The sequence below is a fragment of the Sapajus apella genome, unplaced genomic scaffold (assembly GCF_009761245.1).
Source record: "Sapajus apella isolate SASKATOON/1434 unplaced genomic scaffold, GSC_monkey_1.0 scaffold23, whole genome shotgun sequence".
Taxonomy (NCBI): Eukaryota; Metazoa; Chordata; class Mammalia; order Primates; family Cebidae; genus Sapajus; species Sapajus apella.
This window is the reverse complement of record NW_022436963.1, coordinates 34,901,858-34,925,217: the sequence shown is the minus strand read 5'-3', so window position 1 is coordinate 34,925,217 and position 23,360 is coordinate 34,901,858. Positions and strand designations below refer to the sequence as shown.

Sequence of the window (23,360 nt, the reverse complement as noted above, 5' to 3'; positions counted from 1 at the left end):
ACCCTCTAGGCTTCTGTGGGGAGAAGCAGCTCTACCTAACAAGTCTGAAAGTGAAGAGGGTGGCATGGGAGGTGGCAAACCATGGTCAGATCCAGGGGACAGTCTGAAGGAGTCACTAATGGATGAGGTGTGCAGAGCATGCCAGGGCATTGGCCTGAGTGAGCAGGTAGACGGCAGTTCTGTTTCCTGAGATGGGGAAGATGAGGGAATGAAGTAAGTTTGGGTAACAGAGTGGGGAGAGTGATGGGGGGAGAAACACGTATTCTGTTTCAGGCATGAGAAGCCCAAATAACAGACTTAGTAATCAATGGGAGCTGTTATTACTGTTTCTACCACACATACTTATGTAACGACATTTGCAAACATACGTGCTTTCTCTGAGCTGGAGATTCCGCCCTGTCCTTCCTATTTTCTTTCCCTCTCATTTTCCTACTCCCCCTGCTGCCCCACTCTTTCAACTTCAGACAACTATCCAGTGACTGCCGGAGGCTCTGGTGATGGTAAAGGCAGAAATGAGGAACCAGAGGCAGCCCCTCTAACCCCTTTTGAGCATCAGAAAACCTCTGCTTAGGTCAGCACCTTTCTTCAGTGTGAGAAATCTGGATCAGAGGAAGTCCCTGGGTGAAACCAGGAGCACGCAGCTCTCTGGGCTCAGCTCCTGCCCTTGCAGACCCTCTGGCCTTCCTGACTCTTGAAGCGAGGCAGGCAGATGGGCTACCAGGCAGTTCTAGCACATGGCTGAATGTGAGATTCAAAGATGCTGCAGAGGGAAGGACCAAGATCTCTTTGTTTTACTGAGAATGTGACTCTGAGTCAAGATCTGAACTAATTTGACCCATCTAGTGGTGCTGTCATTTCCCCACTTCCTTCCCTCCTTCCTTCTCTCCCATCACCTAGGTTAGAAGAGCGTTTAAAGACATTTGTCAAGTAGCCAGCTGGGGAAACTGACTCGACTGTTAGAGACCTACTCCCTGTAGAAGGCTGCCTCAGTCACTAAAAACTAAATATATCCCAAAGCCACTGCATCTCATGGGGCCACAAGCACAGTCTTCTCAAGCCAACTGCTTCCGGAGGAGAGCCCTGGTGCATGTGTGTGGTGGAGAGTGATGGGGAATGAACCATGGAGTTTCCTCCTCCTGCTCTTTGACTTTCTATGCCACCTGTGACCCTTAGAAGTGCACCAGCCTCTGGTAATAACGTGTGCATAAGTCTTATAGAGTGCAATGTGCCAGACACTGTTACAAGCACTTCATGTATATTAACTCATTTAATCCTTCTAATAACTCTGTAAGATAAGTTCTGTTATTACCATTTCCATTTAACAGATGAGGAAACTGAAGCATAGAAAGAAAAACTAAGTATCCCAAGGTTACACAACTAGAAAGTGATAAAGCCAAATGTTCTGAGCTTAACTATGTGTTGGACAGGTGGATGAAAAGATCGATGAAGACAAGATTGTCCACAATGAATGGAGCAGATAGAGAGCCCCAAAAAAGCTCAACCTGGGGAAGCTATCTGCAGGCTAGAGAGAGCAGGGGTTGCTTTTGTTACTCTTTTGTTCTATTAAAATAAAAAAAGATTTATAATGTTAAACATCTTTGTTTTTACTTTAAAATATTAAAATATTCATACCTATACAAAATCAGTTTTCTACCACATACGGACACTTCTTAGAGTAGAAACTATAACACAGGTGGAATAAATTATAGGCACAATCTCCTACTCTCCACAAAGTCTTCCACAAATATCATTAGCTGTATGGTTTTAGGCAAACCACTTAAATTCTGTGCAGTTTACATCTCTTCTCTGGAGCCATCCCATAGGCCAAATCCATTAATAATTATAATCACAGTCCTGATAGCTGCTGTCAACTGAATACCTGATGAATAGCTGTACTAAACTAGGCGCTTTTGTACAAGAACTTTGTTTGTTTGTTTGTTTGTTTGTTTTGAGGCAGGGTCTTGCTGTGTCACCAAGGCTGGAGTACAGTGGCGTGATCATGGTTCACTGCAGCCTCAACCTCCCGGGCTCAAGTGATCCTCCTGCCTCACCCCCTAGAGTAACTTGCACCACAGGCACATGCCACCATGCCCAGCTAATCAAAACAAAAATGTTTGGAGATGAGGTCTCACTATGTTGCCCAGGCTGGTCTCAAAACCCTGGACTCAAGTGTCCTCCAGCCTCAGCCTCCCAAAGTGTTGGGCTTATAGGCATGAACCACCGTGCCCAGCCTCTCTTCCTCTTCTTATAAAGACACCAGCACTGGGATTATGCCCCCACCATTAGGACCTCATTTAAATTTAACCACCTCATTTACATTAATTAAAGACTCTATCTTAAATACAGTCACATTGGGGTGAGGGCTTCAACATATAGATTTGGGGGAGACACAATTCAGTCCTTAACAATGAGCTTTGAAGAGTCTGGGTATCCTTAAAAATCCTGTATCCAATTTTGCACAGATGAGAGTCCGCATGCACAATGTGGCCTCTCAAAAGATTAAAAATGACTAAAAGTATTATAAAGGACAAGAAAAGGGCTCATGGAAACATAAGAATATTAATAGAACTTGTGTTAAGCGGTAGAAGAAAAAGAAAATTCTCCAATATTGTCTTAATGAGCATTAAAAAGTGGAGAACAAGAAGGGCAGTGAAAAACGAGGGTGTCGGCTCTCTCTTTACATTTTGAAAGGTTTGATGGTTTGCCTGAGGTCACAGAGTAGATAATGGATCTGAGTCTAGGACCGCAGGGTCCCAAGCCCCAGCCCACCAGGCGTTCTGACCATGTTCTCATCAGCTGTGCTGTCTGTCCTTTCCCAAAGAAGCCAAGGCCATCTGAATGAGGTTCCTGAGCTGCCCCTCACCTGACTCAGAGATGTTCTTTCCCTTGCTTTCCTTCCAGAAGTGGAGCAGATTGAAGCAATTGCCAAGTTTGACTACATGGGACGGTCCCCGCGTGAGCTGTCTTTCAAGAAAGGGGCCTCGCTGCTCCTGTACCACCGCGCCTCGGAGGACTGGTGGGAGGGCCGGCACAATGGCGTGGATGGACTCATCCCCCATCAGTACATAGTTGTACAGGACATGTGAGTGGAGTCGGGACTTCTGTGAAAAATGCTGAAATAGATTAGTGATATCTGGAATGGGCACCATAGGGGAGTGCTAACTTGTATGCCAGCAATTTGCTTTCCTTAATACCATATGCTTGGTCTTCTGTAAGAATGGGTAATATCTAACTTCCCTTTAAATGGTGATCTACTTAACAGATATGCAAATTACTCCTCCTTCTGAGTACAGAGACAGTGTTGGGTGACCCTGGCCTGCATCCTGATGCAGCTGACAGCCTCCAGGGTATCCATCACCTACCATGGCTTTCGGTATCCAGAGGTTCCTGCCATGTACCTCCACCTAGGCCTCTGCTGCCTACTGTTCTGTACTCCAGAGGTAGCTGTCTTAGGGGATGGGCAGAAACAACCATGCCCTTGTTTCTGATTAATAGGTTACTATTTTAAAAAAAATAATTTCAGGGGTTAACAAAAAAGGCCCCTGTGTCCCAAATGCCTAGTCCTACCACAGAAAGTCTGCACTTTCCATTCATTTGAAAGCCATGGAAGATTCCAGTGCACACAGTCCCTGGGAGCTCTGGTCAGGCTCGGCAGAACAGATGTACTGTATTTGCAGCCACCAAACTAAGCCTCAAGGTAGGGCATCAAAAACCCACATTTTGATGGGAGAGAGGAGATCTCAGCCAGAGAAAAGGCCAGGGCCAAGCAGACTGCCAGAGGAACACCATAGTAGAGGGCCCTTGACAGTCTCCTGATGTTCCCAGACCTCTGAGGCCAGGGACAAGTCACAACGGCAGAGAAACGTGGAAGGAGCCTGGCAGGGCACCCCAGCAAGCTTGTGAGCCACCTCACAATGGCCCAAGCCTTGAGTGGGGAGGTAAGGGGCAGAGGCAGTTTCTTCCTCCCTTGCTTAGCCCCAAGCCATTTCCCACAGAGTCACACAGAGACTCAGCCCTCAGCCCTCGGTGCTAGGCCTGCGGACTCCATCCCCGCATTTCTCCAACACACCCTGCAGTATTTAGCTTGTCCTAGCCTGGAGCTGCCTGGGAATGAACCTAGAAGAGAAAAAAGGAAGAGGTAGGTGTGGGACAGAAGAGGGTCCCTGCTGCAGAAACTGAACAGGAGTGTTGCAATGGGCATGTGTGGTGGGAAGGCACCCAGTGGGCAGTGGCTCAGCAAGCGCTGTGGGCACAATGTAACCATAAGGTATGTTAATTCGGCCCCTCAGACACGTATCAGGGAGCCTTGTACATGCTGGGTTCTCCAGGGGAAGGCACCTCCAATTCACGTCTGTCTTCTCCCCAGGGATGATGCCTTCTCCGACAGCCTGAGCCAGAAGGCTGACAGCGAGGCTAGCAGTGGGCCACTGCTGGATGACAAGGCCTCTTCCAAAAACGACCTCCAGTCCCCAACGGAGCACATCTCGGATTACGGCTTTGGGGGGGTGATGGGCCGGTAGGAAACAGGGATTTATTTTTTTCCCTCCTAGTGCCAAGCCTGCTCATGTCTGATTTGGGAGAAGCACAAGGGCAGGGAGGAGAGAAGGAGGCTACTGCAGCACCCTGTTCCCCACAAGATGTGATGGGCACACTGGGCGGGCCGGCTGGCATTGGCCCAAGAAGGCCAGGTATAAAACGATCCAGCCTGCCTTGCAGGGAGGAAGAGGAGGAGGAAAGACATGTGTTGGGAACTCAGTGCTTTTCTATTGAAAATAATGAGGTGTGAGAGAGAGATACAAATTGGCAAGTATTTTTCCCGCCTCTCTCCAGTTCCTGCACCTCCTTCCAGGTTTCTGTTGTAGACCTGAGTTGTTATATTTAAAAATGTAAAGCTCACATATTCCCTGAAATGCACTACATAAACAGAAAACTCACACCTACTCATGTGTTGAAGGAAATTGACACTCGACTCCACCTACTTATTCAGTGGGAGCAGTATTGCCAATTTCTTCACTCCCTATGTGTGGGTCAGGCTGTGTCACATGACCTTTCTACCAGACTAGGAGGTATGCACATCATTCTGAGAACAGGTATAATCCAAAATATTTGGTCATTAAAAAAATTAGTGAGGAAATAAGAAATGCAAAGCAAAACTGACGATTTCTCACTGCCTTTTTAGTCACACTCTCAAAATGTCATATTCCATGTTTTTTTCAGTGGAGGGGTCATGTGATCAACCTACACATGTGGGGATTTGCAGATAGACCCCAAAAAAAATCATTCACAATGGGAACACACAATTTATGAATTTATTTCAGCAAAAGTCCTGATTCCTCTTCTCTGCAAATTCTATTCAGTGCAGCAGATAGCTTAAGGCACTATGGTAGAATTGGGAAGGGCAGGGAAGTGGAAGGCTGGGGTAGGTAGACAAAAAAGTTATGGTCCCCTGACTTCTTGGAGGACCATATCTTCTGCCTCTCTTTTCCTCTCCCTCGTCCTTCCCTTGCCTACTTCACTCTTGTTCTTTCTTTCTACATACTGCTTCCTCTCCAGTACCTATGCTTTGGTCCTGTTGGGGCACCCATAAACACTGCTTAGCTTGGCTGGTGGCACTAGGATAATCACTGCTGGTCCCTAGTCATAATCCATTCCCAACACGTGGTCCATCTCCATCCCTGCTCACCACTTCTAGCCTCCCCTCCCTTCAGACTCTTTGGTGACCTCTGTAGGATGCAGCAAAATCTCCTATGTATAGAACCTCTTATCTTTAAGGTGCTTTTAAACCCACCTGAAGCAAAGGTAAAGGGTGGGCAAAGGATCCTACTTATACCCACTTAACAGATTAATAAAGTGGGATTGAGAGAGGACACAGGAAAGCTTGTGGCAGACACAGAGCAAAAACTCACCCTCCTGAAACACACCCTATTCCCCTTTTCCCTGCTCCAGAGCCTCCCTGAGTTGGTAAAGGTATTTAAATGCACAAAAGGGCTGTCCAGCCATGCAGTGTTTACTCTTGAATGACTAGTTTTCCAGGATCCAAAAAAGTCTCATAAAACGAGCCCTCTTCTGGGGAGATTGGGGGTTGGGTGGCAATGTCAGAGTGTCTGTAGTTCCCAGGGGACCCCTCCTGTGCTTGAAGGGTGCTGGTTACTTTGGTACAGTCAAGCCTCAAAGCTTCAGACCAGTTAGGAGCCCCTCAGAATCATGGAAATGTCTGAACTGTTTCAGAGGGTATCATGAGCCCAATTAACCATCACCAAAACAGGTTGTAATCCTGTAGGCCTTGACTTAGCGTGTAGACCAGATGCATCTTGCCGTGGGCAGCACTGCTGCCTGTGGCCTGGAAGCACTGTGCTCCAAATGCCTTTGTGTTTGCACATTAGACCTCCCACTGCTGGTGAGCTGTGTGCTGGGCCAGGCCTCTCATTGTGGAATTGTGGGGTCTGGCTGAATGAGGCTTTACTGTACCCGCTCCTTAGAATAGCATGTAGTGTGTGGCATGGGGTTGGCTCACCCATTCTGAGACTTGCCAGGCTTGACCTCTTCCCCATGCCCTTCGCCCCTGGCTCCTTTGCAGAGTGCGGTTACGATCTGATGGAGCGGCCATCCCCAGACGCCGAAGTGGGGGCGACACACACAGCCCACCCCGGGGCCTGGGCCCCAGCATAGACACACCACCCCGGGCTGCTGCCTGCCCCAGCAGCCCCCACAAAATACCCCTCAACCGGGGGAGGATTGAGAGCCCTGAGAAGCGGAGGATGGCGACGTTCGGGAGCGCTGGCAGCATCAACTACCCTGACAAGAAGGCGCTCTCCGAAGGGCACTCAATGAGGTCGACCTGCGGTTCCACCAGGCACAGCAGCCTAGGGGACCACAAGTCCCTGGAGGCCGAGGCCCTGGCAGAAGTAAGGGCCAGCGGGAAGGCAGGCTGGGCAGCCAAGAGCCCCATAGGGCCACGGGGTGGGAATCTGTGGAGCGGGGAGTCACCTTAGCCTTTATGCCAAGCTCATAGCTAAACCAGAGAATGGGAGAATGAATGGCTTCCCTGTCCAATACTGGGCTTCCCTTGAGAGTGGAGACTGGTTGGGAGCAGTCACTGCTAGGGTTCCTATAGAGGCTGAATAGCCCCAATGTCCAGGGCTGGAAGAGGGCACTGGCCACATTATGGGGTTGGGGTAATGGCAGGTCACTACACAGAATGATATGGTTCAGTTATTCATTCATTCACTCATTCATTCATTTCTCTGTTCATCCATTCATTGGCAAATATTGATTGAACATCTATTGTGTGGCCGTCACCATGGTAGCCACCAACTGTACAGTGAAGACCTAAAATGGACTCAGGCCCTGCCCACATGGAGCTTACAGTTTAGAGAAGAAAGAGGTATCAACCAATACACACACACAGCTGTGAAATAGTGGCTGCGTTGGATGCCTTTAAGGAGTAGTCCACAGTATTTTGAGAGCCTAAAATATGAGGATTGCACCTAGGCAGGGAGAGACTTCTCTGGGAAGGACTTGACCTGAGACCCAAAGGGTAAGCAGAGCTAAACAGCTGAAGCTGCAAGAGAAGAATGCTCCAGGTTCTTCTCAAGTGCTTAGAGGGTTAGTTTTTTGTTTGTTTGTTTTGGTTTTGGTTTGTTGTATTTGGATGAAAAATCTATATGATTTTTACATTTGCCAAATGAATAGAACTGTGATTGAGTTAACAATTTGCATGGCTGGTTTCATGTGTTTTTGACAGTTCTATCACATTTTGAAAAGTTTCCCCTTTTTTTTTGTCTCTGAAATTTGGTGTGGGGGCCCATTATATACCCTCTGCCTAGTGTTCTCTCCCACGTAAGGTAACAGAGACAATCAGAACCTTCTGGTTTGTGAGAATTCTACTGTGGAGAGTGACCTTTGCATTCCTGTTCAAAAGGAGAAGGAGGAAAGGTGGGGAGCTGTGAGCTGTGTTCTTGGGGAGGCCAGGCAGAGTTTCCAGGGAATACCCAACACAGAAGTAGCTCACCTAGCAATGAGTACTCCTGTTCACATCAGCAGGCTCTAGCTTGGCCCCATGCTCACTCCCATGGGGTCCCTGAAGATCAATGCCTTTCAAGGAAGCATGCCAGCTGCTAGTTCACCCATACTTGTGGGAACATCACCCTAGCACCCACCATCATCTGGAAACTCTACCAGTGTAGAAAGTTCTACCAGTTATGATAGGGGTTGGGCCGCCTGAGGCCTGCCCCAGCGCTCTTTACATAATGAATGAAATGCAGTCTAGAGTACTGTTTCTGAGAATAGGTCTCACAGCAGAGTAGTTCCACAGGATGCTAGGGGGTGCATAGGGAATACATGTTCTGTGGTCAGCAAGGTTTGTGGAATGCTGCTGTGACAGAGTTGAGTGGCTTATCTGTAAGACCCTTATAAAACCTTTAAAGGAGGCGTCCCCAACCCCCAGGCCATGGATGGGTCTGTAGCCTGTTAGGAACCAGGCTGCACAGCAGGAGGTGAGCAGGCATCGCCAGCATTATTGTCTGAGCTCCGAGTCCTGTCAGATCAGCGGTGGCATTAGATTCTCATAGGCCGGGAACCCTATCGTGAACTGTGCATGCGAGGAATTTAGGTTGTGCACTCCTTAAGAGAATCTAATGCCTGATCTGAAGTGAAACGGTTTCATCCCGAAACCATCCTCCTAACCCCTGTCCGTGGAAAAATTGTCTTCCATGAAAATGATCCCTAGTGCCAAAAAGTTTGGGGACCACTGCTTTAAAAGATGTGCATTGTGAATCTCCACAAAAGAAAACAGGGCATGCCCCACATCCCAGACTTCTTTGACCTTTATTCATGGAGCATTTTGCAAGTCCAGCCCCCAGAATGCACATGGGGACTGCTGCATGTGTTCTCAGTTTGCCGAGGAATCTGCACCCTCTCTACTTTGACAGCTGCCATCCGAGAGCCCCTTTCACCAACAGAGGTCAAATGAGGAATTGTGGTAAATGATATGTAAATAGCCCACTGCCACTGGAGAGCTTCCAGCCTCAGCACTGGCTCTAATGAGCCCTTGACTTTGCACGTTGCAAAGGGGCGTGGCAGCTGAAGCATCCCAAGTAGCAGGCGGAATGACCTAAAATTCTCTGGTCTCAAAATGTCCCATAGAATTTAGATTTGAACCCACTTAAAGAGGCTGCTTGAGGAACTTGCAACATGGCCATCAAAAGTGGGAAGATCAAATTGGGGAGGAGATGAAAAGCAGTCGCAGTCCCTACTCCGTCCTGCAGGGCCTCTCTACAGCTCCGCTCTGGAGACTCACGGCATCACCTCTTGAACTAATGCAAGGCTGTAGCCTAAACAACTCAGCTGATCTTTCTCTGAGCTTTCTGTCTTTCTGTTCACTCTGCTGGGGTAGAGTAGTGATGGTGGAGGGTGGGGGGAGGGGGATGGTGGTGGAAAGGCAGTAATTACATTTTATTTATTAAAGTTTTACCTTGCAGCTCATGCTGGACTAGAGCAAATAGAGAGTAGTGAGGTCAGTAAGGGGCTTCCTTCAAGCAGAGTGGATGATGACAGGGCAGCTTGGCTCCAGGAAAGCAGGCTGTGTCACTGCAGGGCTGGCACAAAGCAGAGATGGGGAGAGGTCTGCCTTCCCTCCCTTCCTGCAGAAAATTGCTGCAACAGTGCCTCCTTTTGGGTAAGACACAAAAGACCCTTTCTTAGAGTTGCTGGTGTTCTGGGGCAAGGGATGAAACATTCTGGAGAAGCATACAAGCTAATATTAGCCATTAGCCAGACGTCCATAGTCCCCTAACAAAAAGGATAGGCTGTGACAATGAGGGAAGCAAGTGCTTGGGGCCCTGACGCATGCCAGACTGAAGCCTACCATGGGGCCTGGGGCAGGCAGGAAGCCACCTGCAGACAGGAGAAGGAGAGAATGTAAAAGACCAGGGTGGAGAAAGGGGCTGGCCCCAGCATTTCCAGGCTCCCACTCCATCTGTTTCAACAGACTTATACATATTTTTTAGGATTTGCAATAAAGCAAGCCTGTCTTAACAGTCATCATCGCTCCATGAGGTTATGCACAGCACCTACCAGTATTGGTTTAGGCAATATCCGTCACAATGCCCTCAATGGCTAAGCCAGCTGGGCTCTGACCTGGCTGAGCCAGAGCAGGTCCTCTCCTGTCTGTCGGATGTGGAGGCATCCCTGTCAACAGTCATGGGAAGCCACAGGGTTCTTGGGCTAGAAGCATTTTGAAAACCACCATCTGGCAGTTTGCAAAGCTTCATCACATCCATTATCTCAGCCCATCTTTACAGTAAACTTCTGGGATTGTAATAGGTGAACAAAATATGGTGTGGAGTGATCAAGACTTGCCCAGAGTCACACAGCCAGCAACTGGCCACAGAGGCTTTTTACTCAAAATTCTGGGGCCCTGTGCCCTGTCCATGGGCTCCTAGCTAAATGCTGCCTTCCAGCTACTGCACCGCCTTGAGCATGAGGGGATGGGAGCTGAGGGAAGCTGGCATGGTGAGCCCAGGCTGCCCTGGGTGGATGGGGGTGAGGGGTTCTCTCTTAGTCCTTCAGGGTGCTCTCCTCCTGATGAGCTCTAAGATATTATAACATCCTCAGGAGTTATGTAGGCAGAAGGAGATTTTTCTTGCCTGTTAAAATTTCCACTTTTTAAAAAAAAAAATTTTCTGATTTTAATACAGAGAAGAGAGTAGCAGTCCCTCTATTCTGGGATGAGCACTGTGAACATTCTGGTACATAATCTCCAAGTAATTTTTTGTGAGCAAGGATTAAAAAAAAAAATACTGAACTGCCTGGGTTCAGACTTGGGCTATGCTGCTACTTAGCTGTGTGACCTGGGGCAAATTACTTAACCAGCCTGAGCTTCAGTTTCCTCATGTGTGACATGAGCAGAAAGGTGGATCCTACCTTAGAGAATTAAATGAATTACTAGGGGACAGGGTTTGGATTGGTGCTCAGTGTTAGCTATTATTGCTACTGTTATTGTCATTTTTATTTTTGAGTGCTTACTCTGTGCCAGGGGTCAGGCCAGGCTCTTCACAGGGACTGTATCATTTAATGCACTTATCAACTCCCTGAGGTCCATATTATAATTATCTGCCGTTTACAAATGAGTATTCTGGAGGCTCAGAGGGGTGAAGGAACTTGCAAAAGGTCACATAGCAAGGAAGTGGCAAGGCCAGGATTTGAATCTGTGTCTGTCTGACTCCAGAGCCTGCCCTCTTTATCAGTAGTCTGACCTGCCCTTATTAAATCTATTTCCTTTGCAAGGCAGTATGCAGGGGATAGCCACATTGGTTCTCATGTGTTATGAGACACCCTGAGGACTTAATCTCCATCCCTGCCGCAAGGCCTCTGGGGAACCTCCCTAAGAAGGGAAGCTGCTTAACAGACAGGAAGGACCTGGCTCCAGGCCTCCAGACGCTGCTGACCCCAGCTCCCTCTGTCCCCAGGACATCGAGAAGACCATGAGCACAGCTCTGCACGAGTTGCGGGAACTCGAGAGGCAGAACACGGTCAAGCAGGCGCCAGATGTGGTGCTGGACACCCTGGAGCCCCTGAAGAACCCCCCAGGCCCCATCAGCTCGGAGCCCGCCAGCCCCCTTCACACCATCGTCATCCGCGACCCTGATGCTGCCATGCGCCGCAGCAGCAGCTCCTCCACCGAGATGATGACCACCTTCAAGCCAGCCCTGTCCGCCCGCCTGGCCGGCGCCCAGCTGCGCCCGCCTCCCATGCGGCCCGTGCGGCCGGTGGTCCAGCACCGGTCCAGCAGCAGCAGCAGCTCAGGCGTGGGCAGCCCAGCCGTGACGCCCACCGAGAAGATGTTCCCCAACAGCTCAGCGGACAAGTCGGGCACCATGTGACCTGCAGGATGGGCCGCCCCGTCATGGCCCACTGTGGCTCGCCACGGCCCAGGGTGGCCTCGGTGGCTTCCACGTGCTTCCCGGTGACCCTGGCCTTGGAGGGCAGAGGTCAGCCTGGGAGGGTGTGTCTGTGCAGAGCTGAGGTAGGCGCTGGCTGCAGCTCACGTCCAGCCATGGGAATCCCACAGACCTCTCGCGTGTCCGCAGACGTCCAGAGGAGTGCCGGAGCTCCGGCAGCCCCAACCACAGCATCTCCTAACATCGAGGCGACATGCGAGTGGCTTCTCCCGCATATCCTCACTGGAAACTTCTCTCGACATTCTGTCTACATACCTATATGTGTGTGTATATCGACGTGTGCATATATACACATGTATATGTATGTATGTGTCTGTAGGTGTGTGTATATATATATATTTATGCATCTATATACATATACTAGATCTGGACACACACATACTAAGTGTATATAGTATCTCCTTTTTCTTTTTATGAAACTTAGATTTACCTCAGACCCATGCCACCAAACATCTCCCGCCGAGTTATTTGGTGGGATTTGCAGGGACTTTTCTGGGAGAACTTAGAGGCCCATAGTAACTGCGAATGAAGCAATATACCACTAACCTGCAGAAAAACACAAACAAAAACAGTCTCCCACTGTCTCCAGAAGTCGTGGCCTTCCAGAACAGCCTGCCCCTCAAGGAAGGGTGGGGCAGGCAGTACTCCCAAGCAGGCTGCTCCCAGAGGTGGGGAACCCTTCATAGAAAATCCCCACCCCCATCCACCCCAGAGACCCTGCCCTTCCACCCGGAGGCCAAAGGCCAACTGTACCCCCGAAGGCACGGGAGAAAGTTGGCGAGAAGACCCCTGACCACCACATCCTTGTGTTTGTGTGTAGAGGCAGGGGGTAGTGAGAACCTCAGCCCCATCGTAGCACAGTATTACATGTGGTTGGGAAAAAGGGAAAAATAAAAATACAGTGGTGTGGAATACTTCAAAACCTAGAAACGCTGTAGGAATAAATCTGTGGCAACTATAGAGGTTTAACTTATATCATTTTCAAAATATTTAATTTTTTCTTTTCCTGGTTCTACTAATTATACTGTGTCAGATTTGGAACTAAACAGGCAAGGAGGCTTTGAGTCACATCGTTTCATTTTAAATCAGGCTGTGACGCACTGTGGTTGGTGCCGTCTTGCATGAAACGCATGAGCCGTGAGCACCCAGTTCAGACCGGGGCCAGGGAGGGGCAGTCCTGGGCACTTTCTGTCCTGGAGGACACTGTTGGTTGAGTTAATACAAGTGTCATAGCTTCCCTTCCCTCCCCCTTCACCCACTCCCTCCAGAACATTTAGTGTAGATGAAAATGTGGTGATAGGAATGGGTGCATGATCTTCACGTATAACAGCAAGGCCTTTGCCTCTTGGCTGAGTGAAGCCCTTCCGGGTCGCTCTCCTTTGATTCCTTTTTACCTCCTCTTCTGATCAGTTCCAGAGATGAGCTGTTTCTGGATAATGAAATGGCACTGGGAGAATCTGTGTGCCCTGTGGGCCACTGTTACTTACCCCCTCCTGCCAGACCCAGAGGCCCTTCCCTACTCTTCCCAAGCTTCCTATCTCTCTCGAGGCCACTGAAGTTTGGAATCAAAAGGCCCAGAGTCTGAGTCCCAGCCCTGAGCACTTAGGAGCTTTGTGACTTAGGGTTTGGCACTCTGCCTCATTGAGCCTGGCTTTTCTGCTCATAAAATAGGATAATAAAGGTGAAATGGCTGTGAGCAAGCTGTGTACACTGGAAAGCACTGAATCAATGCAATGCTCTTGTGATTATCATTAGTAAGGTAAGTCTTAGATGAGAACCCTCCAGCCCTTCTTTTTGAAACCTCTCAATGAATGGCATTTCAGAAGTGAGCAGTGGAATTTTCCTGCCATCTTAATAAGAGCCCTGGAGTCCATCATTAGCATTTCAGTCCATTGTATTAAGCGGTGACTTCTCCTCTGGTCCCCCACATAAAGGTAAATACACCCAAAGGGAGAAACCTAGTTAAGTCACTGGCACCTGGACCTGTTAAGAGGGTAAAGCCATTCTACCTTGTCTGAAGGACCGGACTTGACACCCCATAGTAAAAGGAGCATCAGGAAAGGAACAAAGAAAGGATCTCAGGGAGAGGCCAGTGTCAAACTTGACCTCCCTTGTTTGGCCTAGAATGAACCCTTCTCTTTAACTCCTGGATATGAAAGGCCCTCTGCCTTGGAGCACAGAAAGATATTGCCATTTTACAGCTTAAGAGAGTAAGGCCTTGGGCTGTGCTTTGACCTGCCCAAGATTTGACAACTGGCTAAGAGCAGAGGCTGTGTCAAGCTCTTAAAGTCATGTGTTTGCATGCTGGACGCTATGCTAACCAGTCAGGACACAAGACTTCTGATTTCTACCCTTAAGATACTCCCAGATCCTAAATCCAGTAGCCTCCCAGACAAAATATAGCAATCTCTGCCGCAACTATCAGATGAAAGGCAACAATCAGAGTAGACAAATCTGTTGCCTGATATACATAGCACCAATCAGACCGTGTGGATTTTTCTCTGAATTGACTGATTTGTTTTTTTTTTCTTACTGAAAATGGATCTGCCTTTCACTGAATTTTCTGAAGGCAGATCCTTAGCTGTTTTCTTCAAGTACCTATTTTTTTTCCATTGGGAAATGGCTGATGAGTTCACATTTAGGGATGCGCACACGCAGATGGAAGACGTCTCCCCACTCATCCAGCCCCAAATCTGGGCCCTGATGCAGGCCACGTGGGAAAATACTTCCCCGCCCCCTCCCCCCTTCCCACTTCCTCATCTGGCACTATGCATGTCTCAGTCGCCCTCCACAGCTCTCAGTCCTATCAACGTTCACTGAACATTGGCTTTCTCTTTCTGACTCCTGCCTGTTTTAGTCCACTATATATTGCTGTATTTGCTTAAATGCTGGAAAATAACTGTTAAAATGTGAAATTGTAATTTTAAAAAAGGCTACAATTAAATTTTAGCCAATGCCACTCACCAAATCTTTGCACCTAGTAGATAGATCAATGTAAAAACAAATACCAGAAACCTAACTGTACAGTGCGTGTGGGGGAAATGTAGTAACCTAGTTAGTAGTCTTCAATATAACCAATTGTACAAGGGGAAGTGGTGTTTACCTACTTGTTCATCACCATTATTGAAAGCCGTACTGATCAGTTAGTTGATAACGGGCATTTTTAATTTTTATTTTTTTGCTTCATGGAATGATTTCTTAACCTTCGACTTATCCTGAGGTCAAGCCTTTTGTCTTTAACCGATGTTCAGTCTATTTTAGGTATGAACCAGCAAGTTGTTCATTTAAAACTGACCAAAGACAATTAATTCCTGGTCTAGTTTCCTGGGCCTCATGGCCCAGCTGTCGCTAAAGAGCTTTCTGGATAAAATTGAGAACAAGCTGTGCTTCCTACCCCACGCGCCCTCTCCCCCTTTATTCCCTTTTCCTCTTAAAGAGCTGCTCTGAGCTGTGGGATTCTATGAAAAATTCTTGCCTTTCCTTGTTTCAGTGCTAACGATTTCTCACCTTGAAGCGCCTTTTGAACCCCGGACAGAGTGCACAACTGGAGGGAATTGTGGGCTTGGGAATTAGACTTGGGAGTCTTTTCTCTGAAGTCACCAGGCCAGGGGTCAGGAGAGAAATGGATTCCCAAGGGATGAAAGGTTTCTATTCAATGAAGAAATCTGAGTGGGAAGAGACACAGGGAAATTGAGCCATATTTTGGCTATCGGCTGGAACCAGCAGTTCAGAGATCTGCCTTATAAACACTTAAAACTGGTTTATGGTACATGAAGGGGAGCCAGTGTGGGAAGGGGCCTTTATGTGGGGCTTTCTTCTCTGCTGGAATCTCTTGGAGTGCCTTGTTGGGTATATTTCTTTGTCATTCAGGAGGCACGCATGCGGAGGACTTCTCATGACCTGGTCGTGATGTGGCACTCAGTGCATGTACACAGCTAATGGAAAAACACGAGGACTCGGGTAACGGTTCTTCCTCTCAGTCTGTTTCTAACTTTTCACACATCCAGATGGTTCCACAGTAGAGCAAATGCCTCATTCTCCTGAGAAACCCGGAAAGAAGAGTGGCTGGCTCACAACCGTGGGGGTGGCCCCCAATGGGCCGGGAGTGGGGGTGGTGGCAGGGAGGAAAGGCAGAAAGGGGTGAGTTGAGGTGTTGCTGAGCTGATTTTCTGCTGTGCAGAGCTAATGCTGACGTTTCATGTCAACTTCCCCGGTTCTCTGGGGCCTCCTCTCCTCTGAGCAGCCACATAGAGCATTCCCCACATATCCAGAGCTGCCCAGGGGAGCCGAAAGAAGGGACTTTACTGTCAGTCAGGTCCAAGCCCTCCTGGCCTCCCTGAGATTGATCTGCCAGTGTCCCGCTGTCCCTTTGGGACTGGCCACGTGGCCATCGCTGCCCCCTTGTTGACACCTCCTTTCTGTGTGAACTGTCGCCGGCAAATAACAAAGCTGTTCCTTGAACTAGAACAACCAGAGTGCACTTTTCCTTCCTTAGATGGAAGTAGATCTTGGCTAGGGTTTCTGCCCAGGCCCTTGTTCCCGGCAGTGTGACTGTTTACATGGTTTGGCAATAGGTTTGATTCTGATTGCTTCAGAGTGGCTGGTCTATTTCGTTTCCTTTGGTTTCCTTCCTCCCCAAATTGTGACAGGAAAAACAAACCAAAACCACCCTAGGAAATTGCTGGTTGCTTGTCCCCACGTGATGATAAATGTTGCCCTCTTCTGGATATCGTTTCTCTACCTTATGACCAAACGCCCGTCCTATAGAGTGTCTGATTGGATCCTCTGTCGCGTATTCTGATGGTGCCTGCTGGTTTGACGTGGAGCTATCCTGTGAAATAAAACAGCTTAACTTTTCTCAAACATGCTCCAGTGGTTTTTGAAAGGGTGAGGTGCCATGTCAGGGGTGGAGAGGTCCTGGGAAGAGCCCCCATCTTCCAGTCCATACCGTCTGCCTGAGGAAACACCTTTGAAATGTCCATTAGCTCAAATCCAACAAGGTGAAGGTCAAGGTTACAAGAAGGACTGCTTCCACTGTAGAGCTAACTGAAGAAGGTAACTGTAGGATAACTGCTGGGGAAACGGGGTTTGGAAATGTCAAAGCAAAGGCAAGTTGGGAGTAGTAGCTGTTGTCTGCATGTCTTCAGAAGTTTAGAATAAATTATCAGAGGTCACTGGGTACTGATACACCAAGGCACATGCAACATTTTGGTGTTCATTGTCTACAAATGTCATACAGTCTCTTGGACTTTTGTTTTTAGTGGTGTGTGTTTGTGAACTGTTTATTGACTACTTATTTCTGTCCCAGCCTCTAGATTAAACCCTTTACCTGTGTTTTCTCATTTAATTATCTATACACCATTGAAGGTAAGTATCATTATTATACTGTCCTGCAGATGAGGAAACTGAGGCTCTGAGAGGCTAAACAGCTTGCCCAAGGTTAAGCTGGGAAGTGGAGAAGACAGAATTTGAATTCAGTCTGCCTAAATCCAAAGCCATGCTCTTTATAAGTTTGTCATACTGCCTCTCATTTGAGCATTGTACTCATTACAGCAGGATTAGGGGCAGGATTTCATGATGAAGGTTGCTTGCTGCTTACTGCAGTCTAGGAATACTCCTGGACCTGTCCTTTCCATTGAAACCTCTGCTGGATCTTCATGCAAGGGTCTCTTTGCAGCCTCAGTGACTCATTCGCACCGAAAACACTCATCACTCAATGTTGGTCTCTTGCTAATTCCACACTCCTCTGCTATGAAACTGTTTTAGTCTATTTTCTGTTGCTGTAACAGAATAGCACAGACAGGGTAATCCATAAAGAAAAACAGTTTATTTGGCTCATGGTTCTGGAGGCTGCAAAGTCCAAGAGCATGACAGTAGCATCTGGCTAGTATCATCTCATGGTGGAAGGCAGAAGGGCAAAAGAGACAGTATGAGGGGCAGACTCTTTTGTAACCTTCTTTCATGATAAAAATCCCATTCCCGTGCAATGACATTAATCGATTCATGAGGGTGGAACCTCATGAACCAGTTACCTCTTATTAGGTGGCCTCTCCCAACACTGTTGCATTAGGTATTAACTTTCCAACAGGAGGATCTCTTGAGGCCAGGAGTTTGAGACCAGCCTGGTCAACAGAGTGAGATCTTATCTCTACTAAAAAAATAAAAACAAAAAATTAGCTAGGTGTGGTAGGGCATGCCTGTAGCCCCAGCTACTTGGGAGGCAGAAGCAAGATGATCACTTGATGCCAGAAATTTAAGGCTGCAAAGAGCCAAGATTGTGCCACTGCCCTCCAGCCTGGGTGAAAAAGTGAGACCTTGTCTAAAAATAGTAATAATAACAATTCATCATCTCTGGCTCTGGACTACAGCCACTTCTTAACAATGGAGGGCTTGGGTGATAATTGAGGATTAAAGTGGATTAAAGTGCTGCATGGGGCCACCATGCTGTGTCATGAATTCCAGGTTACAGGGAACGTGCTTCTCTTTATCTGAGGGCTGACGTAGGAGGAGGAAGTATTATTATCATTATTATTATTTTTTGAGGTGGAGTCGCGCTTTGTCGCCCAGGCTGGAGTGCAGTGGTGCAATCCAGCACAATTTGGCTTACCTCAACCTCCACCTCCCAGGTTCAAGGAATTCTCCTGCCTCAGCCTCCCAAATAGCTGAGATTACAGGCGACCATCCCCGTGCCCAGCTAATTGTTTGTATTTTTAATAGAGATGAAGTTTCACCATGTTGGCCAGGCTGGTCTTGAACTCCTGACCTCAGGTGATCTGCCCACCTCAGCCTCCCAAAGTGCTGGGATTATAGACGTGAGACACCAGGCTTAGCCAGAGGAAGTATTATTATTAGTGTTTCTGGGCCTTGAGTGTCCTCATTCAGTGTTGTTTCTGGACTTCCAGCTCTGCTTTCATTCTCCATCCAGTCATGCACACATAGTCCATCTAACCCACTGAGAGGCTGATTCAAATTCTTCCCAATACAGAGATCAGTGGCCCTGCGTGCCGTACAGCTGCAGACCTCCCTTCCCAGGCAACTCACAGAGTTCTGTCATCCTTGTTCCTTGTTCTGGAACAAGATTTTCCTTCTTCATTTGCCAGTTATTGTGACTGAACCTAGACTGGTGCTTAGAGGTTGTTAATCTTCTGATAAATAGCATAGCCCTTTTGCTTTATACCATGATGTCAAGAAACGTATTAAGGACTCAGTTACAGGTGACAACAACCCAACTTAGCCTAGTTTGTATCACAAGGCATGCTTTTTGCCCCATCTGTATGAAAAGTCCAGAGATAAAAATGGATTCAGGCAGGCTGGGCCCAAGTATTCCAAGAATGTCAGCGGGTTTGGGTCTCTCCACTTCTCAGCTCTGCATTCCTTCACACTGCACTCTCCTCAGGCTGACTCTTTCCAAGTGATGGCAAACATGGCCCAAAGCAGTTCTAGGCTTGTGTCCTAGTACTTAGCTACACCAGTAGAAAAAACGGTATCTCTTTCCCAATGAATGAGAGTCCCAGGATTGCCTCTGATTGGCCTTGCTTGAATCGCATGCTTATCATGAACCAATCACTGAAAGGAGGGTGAGTCTTACTATCATTGACCAGATCTGGTTACTTGCCCAGTCTTTAGCCAGAGTTTGGGATCAGCCCTGCCTGACCACATGATTGAGAGCAGGGTAAAGGCCGTTTCCCAAAAGGAAAAGATGAGTTCTATTATTGGAATAATGATGCTGGGGCCAGGTGTGGTGACTCACTCCTGTAATCTCAGCACTTTGGGAGGCCAGGGAGGGATGTTCACTTGAGGGTTAGGAGTTTGAGAACAGTCTAGGTAATGCAGTGAGACTCTGTCACTACACACACACACACACACACACACACACACACACACACACAATGAGCTAGGCATGGTGTCATGAGCCTGTAATTCCTGCTACTTGGGAGGCTGAGGTAGGAGGATCTCACCTGAGCCCAGAAGTTTTAGGCTGCAGTGAGCCATGATCTCACCACTGTCCTCTAATGTGGGCAACGGAGTGAGAAAGAGGAAGGAAGGAAGGAAGGGAGAGAGGGAGGGAGGGAGGGAGAGAGAGAAAGAAAAAGAAAAGAAAGGAGAGAGGGAGAGAGAGAAAGGAGGGAGGGAGAAAGAGAAAGAAAATGAAAGAAAGGGAAAGAAAGAAAGGAGAGAGAGAGAAAGGAGAGAGAGGGAGTGAGAGAAGGGAGGGAGGGATGGAGGACGGAGAAAGAGAGGAAAGGAAGGAAGATGCTGAGCAGGCAAAGCCCAGCGAGCTTATCAAGAGCTCCAGTCTGCAGAGGACACTCGAGAAACACATTCGTAGCATGATGTTGGACATTCTCGCATCCCTTCCCCAGTACCCAGGCCCCAGTTGACTGCAGGACGTCATCCTTATCTCCACGTAAATGTTTTGTCTTTCCACAGCACCGATCCCCAAAAAGGAGTACAACGACCCTGGTGGATATGAATGAGAACTCCAAAGCCAGGCTGCCTGGGTTAAAATCCCGGCTTCCTGCCTTTCCCATTGAAAGACCTCAGGAAATTTCTTTAACACTTCTGTTTTCTCATCTCTAAAGTAGGGACAGTAACAGCCCTGCCTTGTAGGCTTGCTTTTGGGACAGCATCTGGCACAGAGAACCCTGAAGAAATGTAGCTGTTATAATTGTGATCTTGCCTTTTGGAGAGTCGTGATTCCACTGCCCCAGTCCCAAAGCTATAGTCACCATTTTCTCCATATAGATAGGTAAATATATTCATTTTGAGCACTTACTGTGTGCTAGGCACTGTTCTAAGCAATTTTTATAGACGATCTCATTCTCTTGCAACAGGAAAGCTATAAGATATAAACTACTATTAGTCCTGTGAGGTTCAGAGAGGTAAAGTAACTTTCCCAAGATCGCAATAGGTAAGTGGTAAACCCCAATGCACGTAACTCACACAGCGTGAGTGGCCAGCTCTCTGCATTCCCCACATTGATTCCTTTGTTTCCAGCATACCTGGCCAAGGTCTCCACTCCCGTGATGCCAAACGTAGAGACACCTGTGTTTCTGGTAGACCCAGCGGGACAGAGGTTCCTGGTCACCACCCCTTCCTTGGCCTCCAGACAGACATAAATTACACATGTGGCTGCAGGAGCTCGGATTGGGTGAATTCGACATTTTGTACCCTATAGGCCCAGCATAGGACCCTGCAGAGTGCTCACTAAATGACGGGTTAGAAGAAAGGATGAGAAGTAAATAAATTATGCATGAGTGGGGCGATTGCTCGTCTACATTTCCCTCTGAAAGCGTGAGCCTACATTCAGCCTGATACTCTGCTGCCCTCGTGTGGTCATTTGTAAGATGGCAGGGCGGGTAAGCAGTCTCTAATTTTTATTATGAAAAATTTTAAATGTACAGAATACAGAAAATAGCATAGTTAACCCATTATGTCTATCATCTAGTTTTAAAAATTATTCACATTTTAATGAACTTGCCTTGCCTCTTTTTTGAATTTCAAAAACATCACTAACACCATGACATTTTACCCTGAAACATATCAGCATATGTCTCTAAAAATGACATTTTCCTGCATAATGATGACAATCCCATGACCACACCAAATAAAATTAATGACAATTTCTCAGTGAAATATGTTACCTAATCCACATTCCATTTTCCTTGATTGTTCCAAAAATGTCTTTTAAAGGTTGCTTTGTTCAAATCAACCTCCAGTCTAATGAGTGTTGTCTCTTAATTTTTCTAGAGTATGCCCTGTCACCACTGGTTGAGCTTATTTTCTGGTGAAATTCCCCACACCCAGTGTTTGCCTGACTGCTTACTTGAGTTGTCAGTTCACTGGTTGCTGTCCACCCCTGTATGTTTTTTATTTTATTCTATTTATGTTTTTGAGTTAGGGTGTCAGTTCGTTGCCCAGGCTGGAGTGCAGTGGTGAATCACGGCTCACTGCAACCTTGCCTTTCTGGGCTTAGGTGATTTTGCCACTTCAGCCTCCTGAGTAGCTGGGACTACAGGTGTGCATCACCATGACTGATTAACTTTTTGTATTTTGTTTGTGTGTGTGTAGAGACTGGGGTGAGGGGCAAGTCTCGTCCTAACTCCTCTGTGCCTTAGCACAGCCGTGAGTGACCTGGAAAGACACCATGAGTGTAGCGGGTATCTAGCACATGTTCCCTGTGAGTTACTTGGAAAGACACCAAACACATACCTGAGCCTAGTGTGTGTTGCCCAGGCTGGTCTCAAACTCCTGGGATAAAATTTAGCCTCCCAAAGTACTGGGATTATAGGCATGAGCCACCACACCTGATCCTACTCTGTATGTCTTTTAAACGGCAAGTTGGATCTAAACCTTTGATTAGTTTCACCATTGTTGGAGAGTACGCTTCCTAGGTACTTCATGTCACATCACTTCAGGAGGTGCCCACTGCTTGGTGCCCACTTTTAGGTACAAAAAACTTGATGAAGGAGTTCAAGTGGGTTCATCCTCATCTTTCTCTGTGAGCCACAAGTGAACTTGTTGGCCTGATAATTTTGGGACCTGATACATATCCAGTTCCCCAAGAACCACTCTCATAATTGTTTGATCACCCATTGGTGATCATCACCTGAAACAATACTATTTCATTAGAATCTGCAAAATGGTAAGTTTCTAATTATATCATTCCTTCTATATGTTTTAGCTATTAATGGAAAACTTATTCACAAGAGCTAGTATTTCTCTAAACATAGCTCATTCTGAAAATGAAGAATAAACGCTTAATTCTTTTATTTATCAACTTTCAGAGTAAGAAGCTGATACAATGGCAACCCCAATGGCAGTAAATGAAGGCTTTCCTTTCTTTTACTGAGATTAATTGTAAGTTTCTGGATGTAAAAATACCCAGTGCCTTTCAATCTGTTGCAATCAATGTTCTTTTTATTGCTTAAGTACGTAGGAGCAAGTTCACGCTGTATGTTACATCCACTAGTTTTCTTTAGGGGCACAATAAGATGTTCAGGCTCATCTTGTACCTGCCCTGCCAGACCTAAAACCAAACATTTCTCTAAGAAGCCCTGATACCTTTCAGTGGGGATGGTATTTAGAGACCACACTTCACACACGGTAAGTGGAACAGCTGATTTGGACCCAGGCAGTCTAACTGCGGAGTTGGCGTTCTTAACCTCTGTATCCTCTGGTCAACAGTTATTAGTGATGAGAATAATAATATAACTCTCACTGCTACACACAGCCGTTTACCATGTGACAGGCACCTGCTAGGTGCTTTCTAGCCTTTGAAAAAAGACTTGATCCTTATTAGGGCCCTCTAAGTTAGGCATTACTATTTTAATCTTACAAAAGAGGAAAGCAAGGCTCAGAGAAATGAGTGTCTTAGCCGAGATCAGATGGTAAGTGACA

General features: G+C 47.3%; 1 protein-coding gene across 4 annotated transcripts in view; it reads left to right on the top strand.

The window, feature by feature from the left end:
- The window catches only part of SRGAP3 (SLIT-ROBO Rho GTPase activating protein 3), a 255,976-nt gene extending 243,043 nt beyond the window's left edge, over positions 1–12,933 (top strand). For 3 of the 4 annotated variants that reach the window (XM_032290558.1, XM_032290557.1, XM_032290556.1), the window contains 4 exons: positions 2,902–3,082; positions 4,367–4,516; positions 6,578–6,905; positions 11,469–12,933. In XM_032290558.1, the coding sequence (XP_032146449.1) occupies positions 2,902–3,082; positions 4,367–4,516; positions 6,578–6,905; positions 11,469–11,882 (1,073 nt within the window). In that variant the 3' untranslated portion in view covers positions 11,883–12,933. The remainder of the gene's footprint in view (positions 1–2,901; positions 3,083–4,366; positions 4,517–6,577; positions 6,906–11,468) is intronic. The other variant, XM_032290559.1, reaches the window with a different exon arrangement.
- The last annotated feature ends 10,427 nt before the right edge of the window (positions 12,934–23,360 follow it).